Below are 18,887 nucleotides of genomic sequence, written 5' to 3'. Positions count from 1 at the left end.
CATCTAGTCTGGTGCACTGCAGCATCTGTTGTGGATATACAGTTTGAAGCTGGAATTGACTCTCCGGATGCAGGCCTGGGTAGGTGATAAAGAGATTTAGGTTTTCCCAGTTACCAGAACCCCCTCTCTCAGCGTTGCGAACAAAGTCCAACAGAAAATCAAGCGAATATGGTTGGAGCAGGAGGTGCACAATCACATTGACACACCGGTTCTCACCAGATTCAGACTCTGAAACCTAACTCAAAACGAACACAGACTTTTTACTCAATGTTGAGCCTGGTCAGTACCAGATGGGTGACCATCTGTATGTACCGCGAGGTAAAATACAAAATACCAGGTTGAGAAACTGGCGCAGTCTATTCTTATTGAGGGTAGATAGGACTCTCTTAAGCCATGGCAGGCACCCCATCTAATGATGGCGTCACGATAAAAACTACCCTTGATAGCCCTGGCGAAGCATCAAGTACTCAGTTACCAACAAGATTTTAATTATACTACAAACTTGTGTAGTGAGTTCAATATCAGCTACAGCAGTGCTGGATGGATGGAGGAGTTGCCGGAAAGGTGTTGCAATGCTTCATCTGCCCATCAGGACTCCAAACCAGATTTTTTGTTGGGACTTATTCCCTTAGCCTTTGCTTTTCCAAAGACATCCACAAGGCAGTAGAGCTATTTATTTGCCCATAGCTGATGAAACTTTGAAAATAATTCCAATTTTTACAAAAATAACAAATCCTTATTGTAGTTATGGTTAAGAAGAATCACTAAAGAGGATTGTTCAGGTATTTATTATAAAATAATTTTTGTAAAACACATGCAAATAGGAAAATAGTGCAAACAGTATTGCAATCTTTATCATTTCAATAGGAAAGAAGAAAATATATTTAATATAAAAAAATAACTGCTACAAATTTGGTTCCTTAGAAAAGTATAAAAAGCCTCTGAATGTATTTGTTGGTGAACTCTACTGTGTTGTCTTAAGAATTCTTTTCTGAAATTTTAATGGTTACCTAAAAAAGAAAAAAAGAAAACAAAAACGTGAAAATATTAATATTGTAATTGACAGGTGTGTAAAAATTAATAAAAAAAACAAGAAAAATAACATACCAGGGTTCATACAGATTTTTCAATGTTCATTTTCAAGACTTTAAAGGCCTTCAGACAAAATCCAAGTTTTTAAAGAAAAATTTGACAAATAAAGAATGATATAATGAATCAAAAAACTAATATTTTAATATTTAAAAAATATTTCAATAGTATTTATTCTGATTTTGCATTTCGCTTCGGCTACATCTGTAAAGTATATGGACAACATCAGGTAGTTGTGATAAAGGGGCGTAACTCTTGAATTGATAATACCGGAAATAATGATGCAATTTCAAAAGAATGCATTTATTTCGATTTTATCTTTAATTTTTAATATTCAAAAAATATTTTAATAGTATTTATTTAGCCTTTATTTTCAATATTCTGGCGAATTTTTATTGAATATAAAAAAATTTTCAAGCTCCTTTTCAAGACATTTTCCATATTTTCAATATGTGATTTTGGTTCATCAATTTTTCTTGTGGATTGTTGTTTAAGAAGAATAAACTGTAATTTGATTTAATCCTTTCCAGAAAATACTTTGTTCAGGTTGGAATTATTTTCTAAATATCTGCCTAACATAACTCTGCATGCATGAATGCAAAGTTATTTCACTTTGATTGGCGTCGAAACGTTCCCAATCCACTCTCTCAAAACTCAGCAGTTCAGTAAACTGTCTGATTCTGAATGATAATAAAATCGTTTGAAATAAGTATCCCTTTTGAGATCAAATAACCAGAAATGGTTGATATGCTGCAAAGCTAACAAATCAAAACGTCCAGTGCCATCAGATCACACAGACAGACAAACCTACAATAAACTCATACAGTCTTTGTCATTCAAGAACGTCATATATTAAAATGAAACACCATGCACTTTAATCCGATTGTAATATAGCTACATTTTCAAGCATCGTGCAGGGTCGTCATCTTCAGGTTTCTTTTGTACCCGCTAACTTGTGGAAATTTTTATGGAAACTTAAATTTGCTCAGAGCTGAACATTATTAATGCTAGACAACCACAAGATACCAAAATTAAGTTGAGTCGGACATGTGTCTCCAAGTTGATCGTTTTACTCGCAAATACTACGACCAGGTATTTATTTGCTTCCCCACCAAGCAAATTAAGCACAAGGCCGATTTTTAATGTGAGAAGTGAAGGGGAAACGGGGATCAACTCCCCGGGGACTAGGGGAACTGGATAGTGACAATTGGTATGAAGAGTTGCCCCTACATTGAATGAGGTCTTATCTGTGGGGTTGCCCGACATGGGGTCTTTGCTTGCAGTATCTGCCGGAACAGATACTACACTTTGATCTTGGCTCGAAGGCCACAAAGGTGGCCTATTCGTGACCCGATCCGCAAATACTACGACCAGGTCACTTTCAGGTGTCAGACATACTTCACAGAATAACCGACAAGTTATCTTGTAAATGCCTCATTAGTAAATGCTTTATTCATCCAAGTATATCTTGAGCATGTTCATTTGGTCTTTGTTGTTCACGTCCATCTCTAAATAGAGGGCCAGTGCATCTCCTTCCAGATATAACACCAACATTCTCACCATAAAAAAACAAACAATTTTATTGTAAACACGCACACAAAATATATATATATATATATATATATATATATATATACATAGTTTTTAAAATGTTGTAATTTTTATATATTATATACAGCATGACCCCATTGACATATCAGTTCTAGTTAAATCAACAAAATTAAGCAACATTGGGCCTTGTCAGTACTAAAATAGGTGATGATTTGATAAAACCAGGGGCTGTATGTGCTCTAAAGCTCGTACAAGGATAGGTGGCACCAGGCAATTTGTGCTCAAGACATGCTGCATGAAATAATGCAGTACCTTCCTGACTAGGGTTAAGGGATTCATCTATCATCCATACAATATTTATAACAACCTTTGCAACTGATTCCTAAATAAATATTTTGGGGGATTAATTAAAAAGTTTTTAATAAAAAAAAACAAAAAAAAAACTGTATTAATCAATCTAGTGCAGTTGATCGCAGAATAATTGCCATTTATTTCATGTAATTGCATCAAATGCAACCTACAAAATGGATTGTTATTAAGTGTATAGAATTATAGAAAATATTCACTTACTGTTTTCACTTCAGTGTAATTATCCAAACCATATTCTCCCAATTCTCTTCCGTTGCCCGACATTTTGTAACCACCAAAAGGTGCAGCAGCATTAAACACATTAAAACAATTCACCCTAATAAGAAAAAGGGAAAAGATATCCATGTATTATTAAAAATTCCACCAAACATTCAAATGTATTACAAATAGGTCTAACAAAATGATAGAATAATTAAGCAATGTGCTTAACATGTAATTAATCCTCTCTCTCTCTCTCTCTCTCTTCGACATTTCAGCTATAGTGAGAAGAAAAAAAGGAAAAGATATTCATGTAGTATTGTTAAATATTGACATGGGTAGGTTTACTAGTAGATATCTTAGCTAGTACATATTAGTGATGAGACAATTCCAATTATTCTCCCCCTCCGATTCCAATAAAATTACAAATTCTGTTCTAAATTCCCAATTCTGATACAATTACTGATTCTTTTAAAACCTTAATATTTAGCTATAAATTTTTTTTATTTTTATTTGCGGATTAAATAAAAACCCATCTAATATGTGCATATAATTTTACATGTTTAAAATAATTTCCTCAATCCATGGATATTTAGGGTCAAACAATAAATTTTTATTTGAAAAGTAATTCTTTTTTAAATGAAATTTGAATATATAAACTAATTTTATTTGCTCTATCTAGTATATTGAGCAATTTTATTTGGCTGCGATTGTCTTATCTGAATATTTCCTTCCAATAATATTTTGTAAGACTTGAAACCACTAGATTCACTAACCTGTAATCTAATTCATTTCAATATCTTGAAGTATATATATTATATATATATATATATATATATATATATATATCACACAACGAATAATAATTACATATAGATTACTACATTCTTTACATATATGAGGAATGCTAGGTTACATAATTGTTCAGGGATTTGGATTTTTTTTTTTTTTTTAAATAATTTTATCAAATAATTACTTTTAGGATTATAAAACTGTAAAAAACATTTGCTTTGTACCATTTGTATTTTTTGGATTAGTGTTCTCATCCTATCTTCCACACTGGCATTTTTCCTACAGATGCGAAACCTGAAGTTGCCAGCCGAGAATTTTTTGCCTGATGTAACCTCTGATCTTTTTCAAGTGTACCTTGTCAAACTTGATCAAGACTTGTGGCATATCAGGTAAAATTCAGTTGTAAGTGCAACTCTTCTGGAGGTTGAAGGTTCAATCGTCAGTGTGTGCAATATTAATGGAATTGTGAATTCTTTACGATTTCTACCTGGTTATGGCTGATGGAACGAGAGCATGCTACCCACTGGAAATTAAAGATATAGTTCCATCCAAAATTGCGTGGAGATTCCCGAGTTCAACAAGAAAAATTCAAGACTTCAACAAAATACATGTGAAGAAAGTTGGAGATTACATCAGCCGAACGTACTCAAGATGTAAACAGTACTTCGAAAAATCCACATAAAAATCATTTGAATTTTTTAAACTTCTATTCTTGTTTTGAATATCATTTTCACAATATTTTGGTTGATATAGCTTCCAACTATCATAAGTTACATCTTATTTAACTCAGGAAACTTTAGGTCAAACCTGGGAATCGGTATGGAATTTTCAACAGCAATTTTTATTTATTCAAGGTTATCTAGATCTCGTCTCGTCAATTGTGACTTGGTTGAGGTCTTAACCAATTCCTAATTGGTATCTCTAGTTTTTACCTCACTCAATATTGAACCTTTATAATTCAGAAACTTATTAAGAACTGATTATACAGGGTTGCCCACTTAAAAGTAACTTGATATATATCTAATCTTTCTCTTAATGACCAACTGACACCACAAGACAAAATGCAATTCTTTTTCCAACAAGATGGCGCAACATGCCACTCATCTCATAAATCACTGACACAAGCTCAGGGTATGTTTACGGAAGAGAGAACTATAAGCAAAGGGTTATAGCCACCACGTTCCCCAGACTTGTCATCATGTGATTTTTATCTTGGGGGGGGGGCTTTAAAAACAAAAAAAAGTTTATGCAAATAATCCTCACAATCTAGACCAACTAGGAGAACATTACCAATACTATCAAGAGAATCACCAAAAATCTACAGGCAATATCTGCAAACGTTGTTAAACGTTCCCAGAAATGCATAGATGTCAAACGGGAGCACTTTCAGCATTTTTTATAACATTACATATAATTTAAACAATAAAAGAATGCTCCTCCTCTCTAATACATTTTCTGGGCTACCATTAAGTGGGCCACCCGGTACTTGTCACCTTTACACAATAGTTTAAATAAAATGTTCCATTCGAAATTTAGTACAGAATTTGATATAAAATTCCATAATTTGACAAGATGCAGCTGTAGAAAGTGAGAACTTTGATCTGGTGAAACGCTGTGAGAATGGCATTGAGAAGAACAGCTGTTCAAATAATCCAAATCTTTAAATCTTCATCTTTAAAAAAATTCAGAAGCATAATATTCTCTTTAAAAACGATTTTAGTTTAATTTAGTCTTCAATAAATGACAAATCTTTATAAATTGGTTTATTGTAATTTTAATGGGGGTTTTTTTTTTATTATCTTATGATTTTGCTATTCTTGAAATATTCCATGGAGTGTTTATAGCAAACTTCAGGAGGAGTGTGAAAAAGATGTTGAATAAGGCTTAACTCCGCTCTGGATTGAGAAGTCCTTAAGTTCGCCAACCAATTCATTTATCTCGGCTCCAGCCATCACCAAAAACCTGTCTCTTGACAATGAGATTGACAAACATTAAAGCAGACTTAACACCAAAATCAGGGCGTACCAGGCTTGTGTGCTCAGCATGTTTCTCTACGACAATGAGTCCTGGACCACGTACGCATGCCAAGAAAACCATTTGGATAGCTTTCATCTCTATTTTCTGCGTCATATCCTGGGCATAACATGACAAAACAAGACCAACACAAACATGCTGGGCCATGCTGGATACCTCAGCATGCACCTCTTTCTCTGTCAGCACAGACTGCTGGCTGGGTCATGTTCATTAGATGAATGATTGCTGTATCCCTAAGGGTGTCTTGTATAGCAAGCTGGCAACAGGACAACATCCCAGATGTTGCCCAGTTCCCTGCTACAAAAACGTAAGCAAACGCGACCTGAAACTGACTGGCATCAACGTGGGTAGCTGATCACAGAAACCCAACGCTGAAGAACAGGAGATGGTGCAGAAAGCAACGCCAAAAGGCCACAGACCCCAACACACCACACAGCAAAGACTGCCATTACCGAATAAGGTTCCAGAGCCATGCGCAAATATCCTCAAAGACAACCCGATGAACCGTCAAGGCACATGTCATTATCTTCCGAGAGAGAAGATTGTCTTGTAATATATATACAGGGTGACCCCCCCCAAAAAAACGGGCCCCAACTATAATTAGGCCCCGTTTCTTAGTGTTTTGTTTGAATGAAATGAAACTTTGGTCATAACTAGTTTATTATATTTAAAATATCACATCGAAATACTAGGGTCTTTTGCCTTTTTTTCTCCGTTCTACAGCATATGTTTAGATGGCCTCGATTTAGCTTTTTTTTTTTTTTTGGGTCACTGTGTGTGTATATATATATATATATATATATATATTAGTGATGAGGCGATTCCAAAATTTCCTGATTCTGATACAATTAGCAATTCCGATTCTTTTTTTTTTTTTTTTTTAAATTTCTAAATATTTAATTTGATGTTTTTTTTTTTTTAATTACTGTAAAACCGCCATGTTATGTCTGCATATATTTTCACAAACATAAAAAATACACTTGGTGGGTGGGGAAGGAGTGTATATTACATGAATAGATCTTTTTCTTTTCGTTGTCATTGATTAAAAATAGTTAAATTTAATGCAAAAAGAAACAGATACAGATAATAGAAATACCACTATTAATAATACCAAATTAGTAGATTAGCAGCCTCGGATAAAAATGAGATTTTCTTTTTGTTTTAGGTGATTACATGTTAACATCTTGACAAATTCAGCGGAAAGAAGAAAATAATTTTGGAATTTAGACAGTTAAATTTTGTATATAAAGTTATTTCTAGAATATTCTAACTTAGTCAAGATATTCACTAAATTTTTAGCACTAACCCCAAGTCCGACTGGTAAGGTTGTAACTTTTAAAAATGCACAAAACTTATCTCAGAGAAAACTAATAAGTTTTGGTTAACTGCTCTAAAATGCTACATCTTGGAAATGAAACTCATTTTAAATTAATATGTGAAACAGATCCTCCCGCCTAAATTCTTGAACTTTTTTTTTGGTTTTTCTTCTCACCAGGTTTTTCAGGATGTTAACATGTAATCACCTAAAAGGGTTGAATCTCATTTTAGTTTGGAGAGGTGATTTAGCTGAGGGTGTTAATTTACAAAAAAAATAAATAAATAATACTTATAAGTACATATATAGTAAAAGAAGAATATATTTAATTTCTACAAAGATTCATTAAGATATAAATATGAAAAATAATTGGGAAAATGTTAGTAAATCATTTTTAATTCCTAAAACAATTTAAATGTCTTTAGAATAATATTTACAAACACACCTACATTTGGCAAATTTTCAGTCTTTCAAGTGGGTCTTGTCAGTGGAACATTTCTGTGACAAATAAACTACCCAACGGTTTAAATAAACCAAGAATCATTTGTTATTAGTAGTCTCGATTTTGTGGCTTTCTATATCCATCTCAAACAATCTTAATTTTGTTTTGCAATCTGTATACAGACATGTAATGGGAGGTGGATCTGCCTTCAGGCTGAAAATGGTTACTTTGACTGCCTAAGGCGCCACAGAAATTCCTAAGTCTAAGTGTAAGTAATACAGACAGAATCAAAGAAGAAGTGATGCCAAACACGAAAGTGTGAAAATTCACAAATTGATTTATACCTCATTCAACTCAAAGTCAACCTTTTCTCAGGTTTTGCCCCCATCCCTGTAATAATTGCAAATACTAGATGAGGGACCAGACAAAACCCAACTGAACAAAAGCTGAAAGAATAAATTAAATCTATATATCAATAAAAGTGAAACTATCTCTGTGTACATTTCTCTACCAAATTACTCTGTCAATTTTCAATCTACAGACTCGAGATTTGAGAAAATCTTTTTAATCAGTTTTCAGCCAGAAATTTAGCTGTCAAGGGGTCAAAGTTCAACAATTTGACCTTTGAAAACTTTACCAAACTCCACCGCCAATTTTTGATCTAAACACTTGAAATTTTAGATCTAGGTTTCTTGAACATGGATCAAACTTTTTAACTCGATTTGAGCCCAAAACAATAAATGTTAAAGGGTCAAAATTGGGGTTAAAGTTAAAAAAAATTTGACCTCTTAGCTAATTTTTGCTCTAAACATTTGAAATTTTACGTAAAGTGTATTCAGACATTAGAGCAAGCTTTTTAATCGGTTTTTGGCCGAAAATTTGGCTACCAAGGGGTCAAAGTTCGAAAGATTTGACCTTTGCAGTCTCTAGCAAACTATTCAGTAAATTTTGGGTCTAAACATTTGAAATTTTACATAAAAGATATTCAGACATGCAGCAAGATTTTTAAGCAGTTTTTAGTCGCGTGCAAGTGACTAAGTCACTGTCGGTCGGTCAGTCGGTAACACTTTTGTGCTTAGCCTTTTTCATTAAAATCAAAGGTCTGTTAATAGATGCTGTTCTTCCGGTCCGGATCCTCGGTGTGTGATTCAGACTGCGTCTCCAGCTGGAGAAAAATTGGCCAGAAGTGGAGACCAAGGTCAAATCCTCTGTTAAGACTTGGATTCAAAGGAAATTGTCCTTGAAGGGTCGGGTGGAGACGTGTGCTACATACGGCTTTCCACTCATCCTTTACAGTCTGTCTGTACTTCCCCTCCCTGCAGAAAAATGAATCAGGAGCACCTCGACTCACTCTTGTGGAACGAGGGTATGCTTGCAGAGAGGTCTGTGTTCGAAATCCGAGCAAGGGAGGTTGGGGACTGCCCGATCTCCTGCGTCACAAACACGCAGAGAGGTTGGCCTTCCTGAACCGTTCACTGTATGTAGACATTCCATGGGTCACTGCAGTTGGAAGCTTGTTTTCCAATCTCTCATCTGACCCCTCGGTCTCTGCCAAGCTTCAACCGAGGGGAGAACAAAAATTCTACGCCGAATGCCGGTCTGCACTTAGAGCGTTGCCAGGGACCAGTGTCCTCGAACAGTCTAGGAACAGGCTTTATCGGGAGCTAGTGGGGCGTAGCAAAAAGGAACCACTAGTTAAGCGGATGGAGATGTAGTTAGAAGAGGTCCGCTCCCAGTGGAGTTGGGTGCCGGGACGGGACTTTCTTACCAACTCGGAATTTTCCCTTACCTGGCGACTTGTCCAGAACGCACTGCCCCTCTTTGACAAACTCCACTTGCACAAAGAAGAGACCCAGGTCTATTGCCTGCACCACGACGAAGGCATGAAGGAAACGGTTGGTCATGCTTTTTTCCGCTGCAGCAGGCTTAAGACCCTCCTAGGGTACATAATGGGGTAACGGCTCGCATCGATGCCACGCGCCTGCTTGAACTCGACGAGTCATACTTTGTGAAGAACATTGATCCGCCGCTCCCTAGGGAGAAAAGAATGGGTTTTCTGGCGATCCTAGCAGTAGCGAGAATGGTCATATGGATCACACACCTCCAGCGAGTTCGCGAAGGGATATCTGTTCCGGATCGGGATCTGATAATCTACTTTAAACATCTACTTAAAGTAAAGATCAGATGCGATTGGAGGAGATTGCCTCAAGAGGTGCCAAGTTTGAATTTGTGTTACCACCATAGGCATGGCACACGTGGTACTGGGTCCTACGGAACCTATCCCGCTAGGTTAGCAATAGAAAATTAAAGAGACTCTTGACTGGTGGTACAAATGAGATCCAGTCCTCTGATTGTTTGTTTTGGCACTAGAGAACCTTCCGAGGCTACCCTACCATTACCCCCCCCCCCTCTTTTGTTTCGTCACCCCTGGTCAACCCTTACTCGGAGGCCGCCTTCTACCCCCCCCTTTTCTGTTTTTTTTTATGCTTTATTTATTTTTTCCTCCAATATCCGATAAGAATCCACCCCATTCCTCACTAGGGATCTCCCCGCTTGTTCTCGGTGCCCCGGAAAACAGTAGGCGATCTAACTACTTAGATTAGCTCAGGGAGGGACCTTACTAACAATGCACTAGGCAATTTTATTTGATCATTTTTTCTACTCCCCAACACGAAGTATTTGTTACCAAATTAAGGACTTATTTTTCCAATGAATTGAACTTTTTTTTTCACACACACACAGAAATTGTAAATATATGCTTTTTGCTTAAATGCTGGGAATTCATTAGTTAGCTTTAGATTCCACAGAGTGAATGAGATATTGTGGTAAATGTTGACAGTCAAGAGTAAGTCGCCAAAGACTCCAATTTTTACTTTAGTTACAAAGAAAGACCCTGCAACACTCCCCTCCCCAGATCTTATAGGGCCTTGTGCCTAAATTTGTTTTGTCTTTTAGAGATTTTACTTAAATTTTTTAATTTTATATTGAAATTTTTTTAATTGTAATTTATTCTTTAAACGGAATAAATTAAATATGAAGATTAAAATGTAGTATCTGTTCTTACTACATGCTGTACTTATTCTGATATAAAGTGGGGGATCACTTTTCTGTATTAGTTTAATGTAAAATGATCATCCACTTTACAACCAGTCAGTCTCAAAGCCATTCTGAAGGATTCAATTATTTTTTAAGCATTCAAGTCATTCTTAAGGTCATTTAATTCATCTTTAAGTTCATTAAAGTCATTCTAAGTCATTTACTTTTTATTTATTTAAGTCATTTCAGCCCATTTTTCGGTCATTTTGGTTTATCTTTAAAAATTTCATGTCAATCCTACATTCACGCATTCATTCATTACACGAGAGCACGCGACTAATGGCTACCAGCCTTGTTGGGCAAAAATTTTGATGCCAGCACTAATATATATTTTGATAAATTATATTGCTTGAATTATTTAAACTACTTTTTCTAATCTTGGTCTTTATTTGCATGTTTTGGCCAACAATCCTTTATTAAAGTGCATCTTTTCAAATTCTGGAACCTATATGGAATTTCAAACTGAAAACTATTTAAGTTCAATTTAAAATTCCATATAGATTCCCAAAGTCCAACATAAAATTTCCCAAGTTTAAAAACATACTTCTGAGGAAGGCCAGAGGTAACATTGGCCAAAACATTGTGAAAATAAAGATGAAAACAGCAGTCTGAATAATCCAAATTTAAAAAAAAATTATCGATTTTCATTTTTTTATTCAGAATGTTGTATTGGTTATTTTGAGTTTAGCTTGGTTTGGCAATGGTTTCAGCAGAATGGTGCTACATGCCACATAGCATGTGATACAATCAATTTATGGAGAGAAACATGATAAACGAATAATTTCACACAATGGACCTGTCAACTGGCCACCTCATACATACAATTTAATTCCAGTAGATTATTTTCTTTGGAGTTATGTAAAGTCCCATATCTATACTGATAAACCAAACACAATAGACCACTTGGAAGACAACATTCGACACATTGCCAAAATACCTCCTTTTTGCATAGAGTTGTGAAAATGGTACCTCTAGTCAAGGTTGTGAGGAGGGGGCGCAGGTCGTATGCCCAAAATTATATTTAAATTATAAATATGAAAAATTAAACTTTGGAATAAAACATTTGTATGATTAAAATATTTGTATGCGATTCATTTTAAAGTTTACTGCCTCAAAAAGAAAAAAAAAAAAAAATATATATATATATGAATAAAAAAAACTTACCAGACGGTTCCAGCACGGAGAGAATTGGAGATATAAAGGGCTTTATCAAGATCCTTTGTAAGAACTGAAGCAGCCAATCCATAGATGGTATTGTGGGCTCTTTCAATCAGTTCATCAATATTTTTGAATTTCATAATCTGCATTACAGGCCCAAAGATCTGAAGATGGAAAAATAAAGTTGAAAATGAACTGGAATTAAAAACGCAAATTATTAATTTCGTTACATGTTCAGGGAAAACATTATTTCCCCTGAACATGTAATGGCATTAATTAATCTTTGAGCATTTGGATTTAAAATTTAAACAAAATAGCCACTTTACAGCCGAGAGAGAGGATTTATTTCTCTACTGATGATGGGTTATTACCTGAAGGGACTTTTGGAATAAGTACCATCCACAGTTAAAAAAAAAAAAAAAAAAAAATTCAGGTAGATAAATATATAAAAAAAATATTAAAAAAAATTATTGAATTACTTATCATTCATTCATTTATTTATCTGCTCTTAACGACTGTCCATTCATTTTTATTCTTTAACAATGCTTCAAGCAAACCACGCCATACTTCTTACATACACATATTTATAGTTATTTTCAACAGTATATTATGTATCCTACAACTATTAAATAAACAATTTAGTCCAAAGCTGGTAATAAATAAAGCAAAAAAGGGACCATCTAGCGGAAACAGATTCATTTTGTTCTAACCGTGCATTTTATTAATCAAATGGTTGAAGATGACACTAGGTTGATACAAGTTCTTTTTTTTTTTTTTTCAAACTTGCTTTGAGGTTTTATTTGCTTGTCTTCAACCCCACAGACTAAATTAACCATTTAATTAATGGTTTACCTACACAAACACAAGTGTGAAAAAAAAAAAAAAAAGACAAATTTGTACATGTGTGTGTACAGCATAATCGCGTTAACACGCCAGTTCTTGCCAGATCACTGAAGTTAAGCAATGTTGAGCCTGGTTAGTACTAGATGGGTGACCATTTGTGAATTCTAGGCATGTTACATGCTCTCTACTTATCCCATCATTTGTTTCTAGTTGTCCTGTGCAGACATTTCACTTGCCATTGGTATTTAACAATGTCAACTCAAAAGAGGTGTGGTTAGAGATTGCACACCTGCCACAAAAATTTCACGCATAGACACACCTTCATGAGTATCCATAGTCTTTCAAAGACTGAAGGAGCCTATATATATATATAGCGCGAGCCTTTTCTAGTCTCACAAAAACATGCATTCACATCTCAAGCTATATTACTTGTCATATACATACGTGCACACAAACATACGCGTGCACGTCCACACACGTACATATATTCACGTTTGCATATATACACTCACATTCACGTGTATACACACACACGCTAACGTACACACATACGCGCACACATGGACAACGTCACTTCCCCTTTCAAAAGAAATCCACACATGCGCAAAAGACCACCGGAAACAATTATAAAAGCAAGAGCAATAAGCAGCATCTTTCTTTTTGGACCAGCTTTCGAGCTGAGAGGTTCGGCGAACCAGCCGCCTCCCTTTCGGGAGGCGCGCGCCCATGCACCTCATGCCACTTGCTACTATGTGGGGCAAAAAGCTAACAAACATTACATACACTTTATACGCTTTCTCTCTTCATGAACTGGATTGACATTTTCACTCTTTCTCTCTCTATCTACAACTTGTGCTGGAGAACACCTCCGCGTAGCTGACTGCTAACATGTCTTTGTCTACACGCTGGACTATCATTCCCATTTCCACTACATTACTCACTTCTCTTCTCACGTGCGAACAAACCATAGTGACCCAAACGTGAGATGAACACACATTTCCTTTTCTTTCTACACCACCAGTCCCGCAACAAACGATAGTTACACCCGAGCACCGACATGAACACGTGTTATATCAAAAACATTCATTCTTTCAACAGTAAATAAACAACATGTTTATTTTATCCAGCCATTGAGTTTTTGTTTCCTTCATTCCATTATATTTCTTTTGTAACGGGATTAGGATTTATATATCATAGTCCTCTACAATATATATATATATATATATATATAGCTTTTCTATTTAATCAAATATGGCTTCAATAACATACTACGCATTGCAATATTTTCAAAACGTTTTCGGTTTTATGTGATGATGTCCAATTTTTTTCTTTTCAAAGTTAAAAAATTCAAATTTTTCTGATGTATTAACACAGAAAAAGTTCAGTAGGTACCTTCAACGCGTGCCACAGTTTTAACCCTGCCTATATGTAACACGATGTAATTGTAATTTAATATTATCTTAATCTTTTTACCATTTAAAAGAAAGCTTCAAATAAACTAATATTTTTTTTAATTTTACAGCATACAAGAATAATGAAAATGCGAGACAAAAATCGTGTTTACATTATCGACGCTTTAAAACAACGTTCCTATGTAGTGACGTTTTTTACACCGTTCACACGCCCATGTTTTAAAAATCTAGTAAAAATCAAATAATCACATTTTCCTGAAATTTCGATATTTATTCATTATTAAATAAACTTACATATTAAAAGTAGGTTTTGTTAAATATATTAGAGGAAATATATTTTTTTAGGTGTTCTACCCCCACTATATTTCATGGTCCGAAAACTAAGCAAAATAAATGTGGGTTTATAAACGTTTCAACATTTTTTAAAGCTGAAAAGATCAAATAATTAAAAAATAGTAATTTTTATATAAAATCCTGTTCTTTATTTCACTTACCTGAAAGTTGTAAATAAAATTGGACATAAATTCAATATTATGTTTAAAAAAAAAGAAAGAAAAAAAAACAACACTTTTTCTTGACAATTTTTTTTCTGTAATATAATTATTTGAATTACAACAAAAAAATAATTCTAAAAAATTATTTTTAAAAAGCTTAAATGATATTAAATTAAAATATTACGCGATATGAAGTTTAAAATGAATTTTTTTAATAACATGTTTCCAATAATAAAAAAATATATTCATATAAAAGAATATAAGACTATTGAGATAATAAAAATTGTAAATCCAAAATCGACCTTAAAAAATTTGTTTTGGTTTTATTATTTAAATTGATAGAGGGTAGTCCTTATGTTTGGCACTTTTTTTTCAAAAATGTACGGAGGCTTGTAAGGAACATTATCTTTAAATACATGTGTCAACAGAAGACGTTAAAATTAATTTTATTAACTCTAGTCTGTGTAGTTCGTTAATAAAAATGTATTTGTTTTACAAAAAATAAGCTTTATATTATTTTTTATCCATAACAAAACAAAAGTTACTCCATTAACAATTATAACGCGAACGCTTATCCATAAAAATTAACACAAACACACAAAATGATGACGTGACTATTAATATATGTAATACTGACGTTTTACACATCGCCGTAGAGGTACCTAAAGTTCAGTACTGACATAATAATAACAGATTGTTTCTGCATTACAAAACAGATGCAGTAAAAAATTTTGGCATGCTGAAAAAAAGTAAATGGTAGGATAAAATCTTAGAATATAGCTGTTTTGTCATCCATTTATCACTGCACTGATGATTCCCGGAAAGATGAAACCCTAGTGTCTGTAGGTATTTAAAAAATTATTATAGTGATAATTATGTCAGTCTCTTTAAGAACTTGATTTGTATTGTTGAGCACTTTATAGTTGAAATGAAAGTCAGTCACTTAGGCTTGCATGCACAGATCATGAGGTTATAATCATCGGATTACTATTGACGAACATTGACATTTAATAATAAATGTTTAAATTTCAACTGTTTTTCACCAATATATATATATATATATATATATATATATATATTGATAAGGTCAGGTTGGCTTATGCAAGTGCTAGTCTATTTAACAAAATGAGTTAATGTTTATTTTTTATCGTTGTATAATTGAATTCTATTTTGTAATTGTAAACTTTTTAGACATCAGATTATGTAGGTGTTAAGTCTACGATAGGTTAAATTTTATTTTTATTTTTTTTACGGAATTTAAACTGCATTCTTTATTTTTACATATTTTTTCTCAAAGCTTCTTTAGACTATATATTGGATTTTTAGACAAGTATGGCTAGGTTTCCTTCCTAGTACCAAAGGTACTTAAGCCTTTATGTATTTTTATTCTCATAGCATTTATATGCTAGTTAACATGTCGCAGAAGAGACCTTGTAATCTTATTACTAAATTTATTTATATATATTATCAATATTTTATTTATTTATTTATATATATAATATAAAGCTGAATGTCTGTGTGTGTATGTGTGTGTTTCTGGTCACGAATAGGCTCCTATATGGTTGACTATTTAAAAAAACTGATTACATATAATGATAGAAGATGTATCAAGACACAGGAATGGGTATGTTTGTTCTGGCAGAACAGTGGTTCATTAAAATTGTGGGGTCTGCGTTCACGCCTGGTCCACAAAGTATGGAAAAAAAAAAATTAAAAAAAAAAAAGTTTACAAATGTTTCTGATATAGATGTACATAAAAATACTTTTGATAAGTATGTTTTAAATAGGGATGGTATAATAAAATTGTGGGGTCTGCGTTCGCGCCTGGCCTCCATAGAATGGAAATAGGCACAAACTTTGATAAAGACTTTTCATATCTATCTGTGTAAGTATACTTTGATAATTATGTTTCTGTTTGAAGAAATATGGTATAATAAAATTATGGGGTGTTCATTCGTGTCTGACCTCCATAGAATGTAAATATGTCACAAAGTTTAACAAGGTTTTTTAATATAGATCCACAGAATATTGTGACAAGTGTTTCAGTGTGAACAGGTATGGTATAATAAATTATGGGGTTTATCTATTTTATTTTTACTTTCATCATATTTTGCTTTGGTTTTGATACCCCAAATTTACAACCCTTCCTTTCATAACCTATCATACTTTCATAAATCAGAATCCATTTTCTGTAGGCTGTTTTTGAACCCAGTCAACGATGGGTACTTTTGCTAGTATATATATATATATGATGAAAATAATGGAAATAGTATTCCGACAAAATAGAGAAAATAAAAAGGAACAAACCGTATTATGTGTTCATCAACGTTTCGTCTTTATTTCGAGACTTCCTCTGGATGAATGAGATTAAGAAACCAAAAAATATACCAGTACAAAATATTTGAAAATGTTTCACGTGCACAGTGTGACGCAGTTCTATTTCAGAGAAACGGAAAATTGATGTTGGAAATTCAAAAAGGAGGGGGGGGCTGGCGCTGTTAAAAAGAAGGAAATTTTAGTGACGTCATATAGTCGTTAATTTAATTTTAAAACTATGAACGCAAGTTTATATTCTTATTGGGAAAAAGATATATCTGTTGAAATTCAAATATAAGTTTGTAACAGAAATGAAATTCCTATCGTACAAACCACATCACTAACCATAAGACATATATTAAAAATGTGACGGTACCACGAGCCTGTTTCTTGACGAGAACCTCCCTGTACGGTACCAAGGTTGGAGTTCTCAGAGAAAATCCCAAGGCCGGGCACGCGTTTTAAGAAAAAGAAAAGTTTGACGGGTACCGATTGCAAATTATGCGGTCTCTATGGTACAGTGTCCAGGTTCAGACCAGAATCGTCGTGGAATATACTCGAGGCATTCACGGGCGGCAATGTAAGGCAAACAAAAGAGACACAAGTCGACACGGATATGAGAGTTATTAAGTTAACAATTTATTTAAACAAATTGAACCGGGTAAAATGTAACTACGAAAACAGAACATGCAACTGAAATCATAACTGAAATAACATGAAAAAAAAAAAGAATAAAAGAATATATACATGCAGACAATGATTTGGGACAAGGAGAGGGGGGGGGGGTAATATTTCGATTGTCTTAGGAAGGTTCTTTTTGTTCTTTTCGATGAGAATCAACGAGATATGAGTGATACTCAGAGAGGGGGGGGGGTCACACTGAAAGTCTCAAGATATAGAGATAGTTTTTCCCTCTTCCCTCTTTTTTTTTTCTTTTCTTTCCCCCTTTTTTTTCTTCTTCCTTTTTTCTCTTTTTTTTTATAGTCAATGATATGTTACTTATGGGCCGATCAACAGGGGGGGGGGATTCAGCATTTAGGAAAAAACCTTAGTTCGAGGGTTGCTTTTCTTTTCCCCATTCTTTTTCCTTTTTTTTTTCATGGGGCATTCAACAGTTCACATAATTGATCGAGCAAAAACAATTTAGAAAGAGTTACTTAACTTCTTTGGTTGAGTCGACGTTCAATTCACCCGAAGCTTCTTTCCCTTTTATGAGGTGCTGGTTTGAAGGATCGATTCTCGTAAATTCCAATCCATTTATGCTAAGGTGGATATATGTTATTCCTTATCAGCACGGCATGAATTCCAATCAATTAGTGTCAAGGTGGGTATATATTGTTCCTTTGTGGCACGATACGAGTTAACGAGATGTTTTTTTTTTTTTTTTTTTTTTTTTTTTCACCATGCGAATCAACCGCGGTGTTTCCATTTTTCGAGCAGAATGCCCCCACACATGTTTCCGTGTCCACCGCCTTCGTCGAACTACTTTGATTCTCCCGCGTTTTTCTTGTTGGCGACAGTTGAAGGTCATTGTGTGGGTGTAGAAATCTAGGTCGCTCGGCCAGCCTCATTTTGACTCCGCCTGCTAAGGATTGGGTGTGGAAAGGGGTGTCTGTTTAATTGATATATATGAAGGGTGTGAAAATGTTTCTCTTAACAAAAACCACGAAACATCTCTATAACAAACCAGTTTCCGATGGAGGTATATATACTATTCCTTGCCATAATTGCCATCATAAATACGTTGGTGAAACATAATACGGTTTGTTCCTTTTTAT

General features: G+C 34.2%; 1 protein-coding gene across 1 annotated transcript in view; it reads right to left on the bottom strand.

Moving 5' to 3' along the window:
• Positions 1-772: 772 nt before the first annotated feature.
• LOC145267125 (aldehyde dehydrogenase, mitochondrial-like) overlaps positions 773-18,887 on the bottom strand; it is a 134,529-nt gene continuing 116,414 nt past the window's right edge. The window contains exons 12-14 of the mRNA XM_080123162.1: positions 12,051-12,208; positions 3,211-3,325; positions 773-1,010 (exon numbers count right to left, since the gene is read on the bottom strand). Coding sequence (XP_079979288.1) covers positions 978-1,010; positions 3,211-3,325; positions 12,051-12,208 — 306 coding nt within the window. The 3' untranslated portion in view covers positions 773-977. The remainder of the gene's footprint in view (positions 1,011-3,210; positions 3,326-12,050; positions 12,209-18,887) is intronic.

Source organism: Euprymna scolopes, chromosome 4 (genome assembly GCF_053919585.1).
Source record: "Euprymna scolopes isolate OS-2025 chromosome 4, ASM5391958v1, whole genome shotgun sequence".
Taxonomy (NCBI): domain Eukaryota; kingdom Metazoa; phylum Mollusca; class Cephalopoda; order Sepiida; family Sepiolidae; genus Euprymna; species Euprymna scolopes.
Note: the sequence above shows the minus strand (reverse complement) of the source record. Positions and strands in the feature narration are given on the sequence as shown.